General features: G+C 35.2%; 1 protein-coding gene across 1 annotated transcript; it reads right to left on the minus strand.

Annotated features, from left to right (window-relative positions):
- Nucleotides 1-611: 611 nt before the first annotated feature.
- LOC146146921 (dynein regulatory complex protein 9-like) lies at nucleotides 612-9,233 on the minus strand. Its single transcript, XM_083387524.1, has 10 exons — nucleotides 9,062-9,233; nucleotides 7,948-8,040; nucleotides 7,387-7,484; nucleotides 6,958-7,095; nucleotides 6,317-6,440; nucleotides 5,615-5,734; nucleotides 4,727-4,801; nucleotides 2,848-2,964; nucleotides 1,817-1,933; nucleotides 612-994 (listed from the first exon to the last, which is right to left on the minus strand). Exons 1-10 carry the CDS (start codon nucleotides 9,188-9,190, stop codon nucleotides 878-880), a joined length of 1,128 nt encoding a protein of 375 aa, XP_083243650.1. The 5' UTR covers nucleotides 9,191-9,233; the 3' UTR covers nucleotides 612-877.
- Nucleotides 9,234-9,928: the final 695 nt, after the last annotated feature.

Below are 9,928 nucleotides of genomic sequence, written 5' to 3' on the forward strand. Positions count from 1 at the left end.
ACTTGCTGCAGTTGTCATAGTGGCTGATTTTGATGGGGTTGCAGGTTCGTTGTAGTACTAATTACACAACTTATAACTTAAGAGAGATAATAATATCTTGATGGCACAATTCGTTATTTGGTTCTACTGTATTTCTGCGAAAGTGTATTAATAGTAATACTTAACCTGCCTTAAATTAATAGTAATACTTAACCTGCCTTTTTAACAATAATGTGTTGCTTAAACAATACACCAATCACGCACTATACGTTGCTCATCGCTTTACCAGCATTTTACTTGCTGTATGTGCTCGGTTATTTGCTCAAAGCACATAACAATCAAGTTGTAAGTTTAGTTCCTCTTTTCGCAAGCGTCAGGCAATATCGAACTATTCAAGCGTAACATTAGCCTTTACAGGATCGCGCTGTTTAGCATACGTCTCACCAAGCAGACACTCTTAACCTTAGTTTGCGCTACCATTTTGTGTTATGTATAGTTTAATACAGCCTTTAAATGTGGTCTATCTTACTGAGTTTGTGAATTACTTTAAAATGCAATTTTTCGCAACGATTTTGGCAGAGCTTTGAACCATTATCAAATAGTGACTGCAAACAAACAAAAAAAACAAAAAAAACACTTACTTCATTTTTTTTAATTGCAAATTGGCAAAGCTAGTGTTTACTTTTTTGCACCAATAACAAATTGCAGACTAAATCACAAATTTAATCATAGAAAAAAATAAATATAAGGTAACTAAAAATTGAAAATGGTTATTGTGTTTAGTATTGATTTGCCTTAACAATGCCCAAACTTTGTTTTACCTTATTTTATTTAAATCTACACAAAAGCGGAACATATATATATTGAAATGACAAGCATATAAGTTTAAAAACGCAGTTTATTTCTTCTTTCCTTTCTTGCCCCCCTTCTTTCCCTTTTTGCCCCCCTTCTTCTTCTTTTTACTGAAGGGGCCGATTTGCTTGGTGACCATGGTACCTCGCCACCACGACTGGAGCTGTTAAAATAATCAAAGTGGAATTATAAGACTAAAAGGCCAGCAGTGTAAACACAACAGAGCTTTAAAGTTAGGCCTATTTGTAACTTGTTTGGCATTACAAAACTGTGCTCTGATAACTTGCTTTAAAAGGAAACACCATGTTTCAATATACACAATTTAAATAATTTATAACTATATTACCCAAATTTCGGTTACCTTTTTAACTGGTTCGAGTATATTATATAGTCATAAAAATGAGTATACATTCATTTATATGCGTCCACACACATACCAGCACGAACAGACGCACAAACTATGGATGTCCGATATTTGTAATTGGATTCCGTTAGCGACACCCGATATTTGGACTAATAGTACGTCGGCCGAACCGATACAAAATTACGCGAATACTACGCCAAGTAAGTAAAAACGACCTAATTGAAAAGTTCAATAGCATGATTAAAGGCTATAAGGCCAACATTCACTTTTGCTTGACGGAGCTTTTTTAACATAATATATCATTATCACAATTAGATATGAAATATTAATAAACCTACATTTCAGGGTAGAAAACGCTAATGGGGATCACAATACAAGGCTGAAATGCACAAATTCAGTTGACTTTTCTATTGATCGAATACTATGAGATATACCTATAGCAGAAACGAACGTACATATAAGCGAAAACGAATTCAAACACTTTTTCATTATATGGCTGTATAATTCGCTCACACCAGAAAGCATGGAAGAGAAAGCATGCGAACTCGCGCGCACACACGCGCACACACGCGCACACATACGCACACTTAGACAGCAATACATCGGCCGCTCTATACTGACCCTGACGGCGGACAAGAGCTCTATTTCCTCCTGCTCTCTCTTTCTCCGCTCCTTCTCCTTCTCGATGCGATCCTCAACTACCACCTGCTCGTACTCGGCGTACTTCCGGGTCAGCTCCTGTAGGATTTGACAAGAGGAATTTTTAGCATCCTTAACGCCCAAGCTTATTCAGACAGTTTATTTACTTAATCGTAAACATAATACATCTGTGTGGGTTGGAGGTTGGTGTATCTTCAACGTGTTGGTTTTTACTTTTGTTTTCGTTAGTTTCTAATTGATGTTGCGCGATTTTTGGATTTTTACATCTGTATGCTATCATAATAACATTTTCTACATTTTGTGAATTTCACCAGTCTAACTTTCTTATAAAAACAACAACAAAAGTGTTGGATCGATAATAAATTTACCCTTAAAAAATAAAAATAATCAGATCCGTGAAACTCGTATTTTTACTTAAGGACTGTTTATCTTTATCATAGAGATGTATTTTTCCCAACCAGATTTGGACATCTAGATTTTAGTTCAGCTTTTCTAAATTAGATTGTTATTCAAATTAAAGCATTTCGATTTGCCGAAATTAGATTTTACTAGAATTCGAATCAGCGAAACTCGAAATTAGGCTAAAATTTAAACTATTACTTTTAATTTCATGAATTTTGTGGCTACATCGCATTTTATTTTTGTAATTGGTAAAAATTAGTTCATCAAGGTTGCATTTTTTAGGCCTAATAATTCAACAGCAGGCTGAAAATTATTCTCTGAACGGGCAACTGAAGAACGCCGTTGGACACAATAGCAAATTTGGTATAAACGGAAATTAAAATATAATTAAAATTAGTTCCAACAAGCCATTTCATAATTTACACCATATTGCCCTAATTATATTACTGTAGTTGAACTAGCAAACTAGGCTTGTCTGGCTGCTTAGGTCCGAACCCTGTAGATGTTTTGTGTCCGAGCCATAAATGATTAATTCTTCTCTATGAGTCATGCCCAGATTTCAGTCCAACCGCCGACGCCAGATGAATCACCTGCAGTCTTTCCAGGTCGTTGGCCTTGGATGTTTTCAGAACGTTAAGCTCATGTGCTTTGGCCTCCGTGTCCTTGTCGTACTTCTCCATCCAGTCTTCCACCTTGTCCTCCAGGATCTAAACCAGGGGTTCTTATATTGGGGTCCATGGACACCTTGGGGGTCCGTAAACTAGTTTTAGGGGGTCCATGAAGGTATAATTGAAATATTAGTGTATATTTAAGAAGTAATCTGATATTTAAAGAAAACAACTTAATCAAAAATAATACGGTTTTGCACTGAATGTATTTAGATTCCATTTCACTTTCACATTTTCGGACCAAAATCAGCAAATTTATGAAGTCTATTTGTATTGTGCGTTAATTTATGACGTCATTTTGTTAAATTTTTTGCCTACAGTGGTCCACACAAGATGAAAGAAGATTTAGGGGTCTGCGGTAAAAAAAGTTTAAGAACCCCTGAGCTAAACCGTGCGACTGGTTAGGCCAGTTGGTGTCAATCGGGGTGCAGCGGCGCCCTGGTGTGCCATTTCTAATGCTCAAGGGTGACGATAGGTATTCGAGTATTTCTAAAAATCTGATTTTTGCTCAATTAGTAAGCTTCTGCTAGATAAAACTATTTGTGTACGAATGGAGACCATTATATCAAATGGCATTTTCCTGCATGCTCTAAGTTGATTGTGTTGTTCCAGTTCCTTGACATTTCAGGAAAATATTTATCACAAAAATTTCAGTCTGGATCTATTTAATTATTTTTGAGGGGTGCCGTACGCCATAAAAGGTTGAGAATCACTGGCTCGGGGACTCGGGACTCGATGGAGTCGGTTTGTTTGGCTGTAGTCGGACTCGGGACTCTAGTAAGACCACGTAAGACTACCCGAGCCTGACCTCCGACGTGCGCATCTAAATTTTAAAACTGATATGGCCGCCAACTGTAGATTGTAAAGGCGGAATAGCATTTGGGGAACGATTTTTCAACCATGTATTGTAGGTGGGTGGGTGAGTATGACACCGCTACGATTGGATTGCTGAATATCCACCTTATTTGCGTTACGTAAATTGGTTGAATACAGGCTGTAGAGTCGGAACCGAACTAGGTTCTCGACAAAATCGGCAGTCGGACCCGGGTTCATATTTATGGCCGGTAAATAGCTCAATATAGAAAACCATGAAAAATACAAAGACGGGTTGTTTCTTAAATTCCGTGCTACACTCCAACTACGACTACGGTACGGTTCAAAGATTTTGTAGTGTTCCACGAAATTTAGGAAAAACAAGGGTAAAGGCCGCTGTTAATCACCAAAAAGTCAGACAGGTTGATGACCAACCGTCGAAGTAAGACCGCTAAACAAAATTGTCTAGACTACATCCTTTATGGGGTATTGATTTCAACTCGATAAAAATATCCAATATTCGTCCAATCGGTGATATAATTTGCCATGAAAATATTGGTCCAATCGGTGATATAATATACAGATCGGTCAAATAAACAAAGGAATCCATCGAACAATAAATAATATGAAGTTTAGATGTGAGATAATCATTGTGCCTTCCGTTTTGCTAACATACCTATTTTTCTAGTTTTTGGAGCATCACCGAAACTATACTTTGGTTCGAAAAAATCAGCATCGTTGCTTTCCATAAATACTCGGTACCAATTATAATTTTGGCCAACTCTATTTTAAAGTCTGCTTTACTGAATAAGTTTTACAACAACAAATAAACAACAAAAGTAAAAGCATTTTAAAAAACCAATAATTCTGCCCCTTTTAAGTTCAATTTCTGTTTTTTTAGTGAGTAGTGTGCACTGATTCAATGTCAGTGAGCTAGGAACAATTCCAATATAATTTTAGAAAAAAAGATTCCGCATAGACAACCTACCTTCTGATGCTTTTTGAGGTAATCTTCGACCTCGACGTGGGTCTTGACTTCTTCGTCGATGCTTCGTCTCAAGTTCTACATAATTTTATATTTTTAGTCGCAGTTAAGATGGATTTGTTATACGGATGATTTAAACAATAAATTGCAAGCGCATTAAAGTATATATTTTACGCAGAGCTTGAAACAGTTGAGTCGTGCCAACTGTGGGTTGTATCTACATGTCGCTATGTAAAGAACAAAGATAGTTGTTATTCGGAAGAATCTATACTTGAAGAAAGCGAAGTAAAATTTGTAATTAAAACAAAGTTTTTCCGAACAAAAGTATTCTTCACTAAACTTAAACAATTGTTTCCAAAGCATGTTGTTTTTGCATTACCTGAAAAAAATATCATCAAGTTTCAAACTATATTTGAACCTTTGGAGGCTAAACCTCATTTCTCGAGTGCTCCGAAGAAGTTCTTGCAAGTTAAAAATAATCTATTTATATAACAAATATAAAGACATACGTGTTAAGCATGTAAGACTTAAATGCACACTATAGTGAATATAGATGCTAATAAAATATATTTTTTCAATTTTCTTATTAGCCTGTAATAAACGTAAAGTATCTTTGTGTTGTGTCCGAATACGTTTGATAAAAATATGTAAAGGAACGTCACAAGGGTTTACGAGACGAGGTCCTTATGAATACCAGAAATTTGGGTTTAACTAGCTAACAATTAAAATTATAGCATATGCTCATGCCCCCTGGAATATGGCTCCATGACCCCCCAAGGAGGCAGTAACCACAGTTAAGAAATACTTGATTAAATCATATTTTGCTGCATAAAAGGCCTTCGACAGCAAGCATGCGGCTAGAAGCGTATAGCCTACTATAGATTTAGGTACCTCGACGTGTTCCTTTGTGCTCTGTTCGTTGAGCATACACCTCTGCTGGTTTTGATGGACCTGGTTTTCGGCGTTTTTCTTCACGTACTTGCCCTCCATGTTGCTCTTGGCCTTCATTTCCTAAAAGCCGCGCGCGAAAAACGTTTGAAACAGAATTCCGCCGTTTTAAAGCGGATAAACAGTTCGGGGGCACACTTCAGTGCTAGAAGTTTTGACAGCAGTTTTTGGTGCTCTAAATATGGCACTTTTGGGATAAAAATCCCCACCAGAGCGTAAATAGTCAAAATTATTCATTATTTTATCCTTTAATTTTTATAAAAAAAACAATTAAATTTTTGCCAAAAAAAGCAAAATTAGGATTTTCTAAAGTGTTTGGTGTCCTTAGGCCTAAACAACGGATTTTGTAAACTTTAAACTAAAAATACACCCGTTTATATTATTTTGCTAAAATATTCGATTTTTTCTTCATTGGCAGTTTTTACTAGTTTCCGTTCCAGAAAACAGCAACACAGTTACGGAGTACATTTTTCACAAAAATATAAAAGTCCTACCTGGGTTTTATTATAAAAGCCAAGGCGATTTTTTCAAATCGTAATATTGCAATTCTACAGGAAGCGGTACACCGTGAACAAAATTAAGTGCTTACTACGAAGTTTTTCTTCAGTGGAAGCTTTGTTAATGTCATTTTTCGTTGCAAAATACCTGCAATTGGTCCTTGAGATGGGCGATCATTTCGTTTCGCTGCTGGATCTGGAGTTCCTTTTCTTTCTTGATGTCCAGCAGTTCTCGCTGGAGCTGCTTGATTTTTCGTCTTCCCTGTTCCTCTCTGAAAAATATTTTGATATTATTCTCCACAGTTAGCATATTCTTATATTTTAATGTGCTTCCATCTAGTTCAGGGGTTCTTAAACTGGGGTCCATGGACCCCCTGGGGGTCCGTGAACAAGTTTTAGGGGGTGTATTAAGGCCTATTTAGCTAGGACCTTAATTTTCCGTCTTCTAGCTATGAGCTTTTTTTTGCAAAAATGCCTGATAGAAAACTATTTAGCTTTCTCAGTCCTTGCTTTCCCAATACGTTTGATTTAGGTTGGCCGTGTATTGTTTTGTCTTGCAAGCACTACTAAATAAAAGTATTTCAATTTAAAATGCTCATTTAGATTATGATCAGTGTTATGCTTGTGATCCTAGAATTTTAGCAATCCTAGTAATACACAAAATAACATTTGTGGTTACTACTTAAAAAAGAGTGAGTAATATGAGTTTACTGTATTTTCAGTGATAACATGATTCTAATTAAAATTTATTACAAAAAATATATAAAAAAAAAATAGCGTTTTACACACTTAATAATGGTGTTTTGAAGTGACAGCTTCTTTTCCTTCTCAGTCTGTACAGCTCTTTTCAGTGACGAAAAGTCATGACGCGGTCTCGATGACAGAAAGTTATCTTTTAATTCAACCAAAATATCTTCACAGAATTTTCTGCATCGAGACAAAAATATTACTATATATATATAATTTAACTTACACATATTTTTAGATAACATAAAATGAACTTTAAATTTTCAATTAGGAGATGAAAGACTGCATCATTTGTAAAATGACAGAACATCTAAAACTGTTTGTAAGTTGTTACCCTTACAAATAGTGTGTAATTGCCTTTTTAAATGGATTTAAAAGACAACTTATGTTTTTTTGAATGGAACTTGAGTTAGTTCATAATAAATATATAAAGGCATATATAAAGCATTTGTTACTACCATTCCATATTACCTGTCCTCTTGGACTTTAAACAAGTTATCTTTCGTGAGGGGACTTTGTCGCATCGATTGGTCGACTAGTTTGTTGCTTGTAACGAGGCCACCTATTGTCTGCGAAAACACAAATGACATTTTTGCAAACAAAATGTTTTAGCCAACTCATACTTTAAAGTATGTTTATATGCAATAATATTTTGAGTTAGCCTTATCATCAATTTTAGTGGTATAAACAAGGGGCATATTATCGAAAATTAATGTTTTTACTGCAAACACTGATATACTTGCTTTTTATTAGTAAAATTTGTCTGTCTCACAGAATTATGGTTGACTTAGGATAAATAAGTGATATACCATTGGTGATTACTGGTATACAACATCAAACATGATACCAGAATTTGCCTAATTATCCCTGTTTATCAAAGTAGCCAAGTTAGGCATTTGCACAGAGCGCAACCAATTGTTAAATACACTAAATACAATGTTAAGGTAAAATTTCTATTCAAGTGTGGTTAATTTAAAACCTGAGGTACCAAATCGGAAGATAGGTTAACTATTTTACACTTTAATGGTTTACCTTACTGTCAAGATGATCAATTAGATTTTGTTCCAATTTCAACTCCAGGTTTTGTTGACTCTCAAGAGCAGATGAAATGTTTCCACCAACAAGCTGTCAGAACAGGTACAATTAACAACGGACTGCTATAATATATTAGTTATAACATGGCTTCCCAAACTTTTTAGAATGACCTCTTTTAATTTAGGAAAACTTTTGGCAATCATCTACATTTGCAATAAACCTAAAGTAAACACTTCCTGAGGTCTGCTTCTATACACCTTTGGTGTTTACAACCCTGTAAAGAGTTTTCTGTTTTGTATTATTTACAACATTTGCATAACCAAATTAACCCTAAACTTTATTGAGATCTGCCATACTTTCCAGCTGGCCTGTTATTTATAAACCTGTTGTTGTAATTCCATGTTTGTAAAAAAATAACATATCTACTAATAGTTAGTAAACGCTTTTCTAAATATATGTCGGTAACATTTTAAGCTGGAATTGGCTATTTACCCAGAATGCTTTGGTTCCCAATTTAGTGATTATAGATTGACTTTGGGTAGGGTTGCGGTTAGCATTTGGGAACCGATGGTAATGTTTATTATAAGATGGTAATGTTTTTTATTTTTTAATTGATTTATTACCCAATTTATTTCAATTACTGGTGCATCTTTTTTACAGCAACAAATCAAGTTGTTAAAAATGAAATTGCAAGTTAAAATAAATATCGGAGAATAAATATAATAATACTTGACCAACCCTAACTCGCAGCCTAACAGACAAATGTTAGCAATAGGAACCCTTGAACGAAAACATCAGGTAGGATTCTAGAGCAGCGCCGAATTGCTAAGTTAACCAGGAAGTGCCTATAGGCTATTTATCTAGAAGTACACATATTACCAGTCATGAATATATATTGATTTAAATCACTTGGTTATCCGGGTACAGCTTGTTATATTTTAAGTTTAAAAAGATACTTCCAACATGTAAACATAATTACATTCAGTGCACAAAAACAACAATTAAAATGAAACCAAATTAGTCGTCAATTTGAATTTAAATCTAAACGTTCCCCTTTTTAGCACTGAACAATCTGTAAGGTTAAAAATACAGTGTTTAATGTACGACTTACTTGCTTAGCATCACTTCTGGCTTGAAATGAAACAGGCAGAATGCTGCCTAAAATCGACAACTGGTAAACGGTATCCTCTAAAACCGAGGCAAAATTTACCGCGGCTGAATGCTCAAAGCCAGCATTCATTATTAAACCTTATCAAAAAGTCTATAACAAAAAAACATTTATAATTTAGCGTTTATAATATAAAAGGGGGTCTTATCAATATAGTAACTTAAGTTGTTACAAAGCGTCTTATGTCGTTATGACAAAAGATTCGTACCACCACTGGCGCTATATTGAAACAGATTTTTCATTCGGGTCTTTGCATTTAATGATAGCCTATAATACCACATACAATGCATTTAATTGGTAAAGGTTGGGGGTAAAAAAAGAATATCTTTGGACTGTTAAAAAAAACGTTATAATTGTATTTGACTGCGTAGCGGCGTACACAATTTTTGAAATAAAACAGCAGACCGAATTACAAATTTATAAACTAATGTCGGTTAAATTGTGATAAAATCAGTTTAAAAAATGCGGTATAAATTCGACAATCTTCTCAGTACACCAATAATTTTGTCCACAGAAAGGCAGATCGACATACACAACCAATTCTTAAGCTCAAACATCAAACTTTGGCCGGATGACGCATGCAGTGTTTAAGGTGTCAATAAAGTAGGTTTAAAACTATAGTTGCAACTCATGGATAAATGTTGATAATTATGTAATTTCCCCTTCGTTTATGAGTGTGTTAGTTAGCCATTTAGCCCAGTGCTCCGCAACCGGTGTGTCGCAAGACCATGCCAGGTGTGCCGCGACGTTCCCGGAGGTGTGTTACTTGCCCTTTAAGGGTATTTTTTTAATAGTCAGTCGAATCAACGC

Source organism: Ascidiella aspersa, chromosome 4 (genome assembly GCF_963924565.1).
Source record: "Ascidiella aspersa chromosome 4, kaAscAspe10.2, whole genome shotgun sequence".
In the NCBI taxonomy this organism is placed as follows: domain Eukaryota; kingdom Metazoa; phylum Chordata; class Ascidiacea; order Phlebobranchia; family Ascidiidae; genus Ascidiella; species Ascidiella aspersa.

Coding starts and splice junctions, on each gene's coding strand:
- LOC146146921 (XM_083387524.1), bottom strand. CDS start 9,190: ATGAATGCTGGCTTTGAGCATTCAGCCGCGGTAAATTTTGCCTCGGTT. Junction 8,041..9,061: donor CCAGAAGTGATGCTAAGCAA/GTAAGTCGTACA, acceptor CTGTTCTGACAG/CTTGTTGGTGGAAACATTTC. Junction 7,485..7,947: donor TTGATCATCTTGACAGTAAG/GTAAACCATTAA, acceptor GTGTTTTCGCAG/ACAATAGGTGGCCTCGTTAC.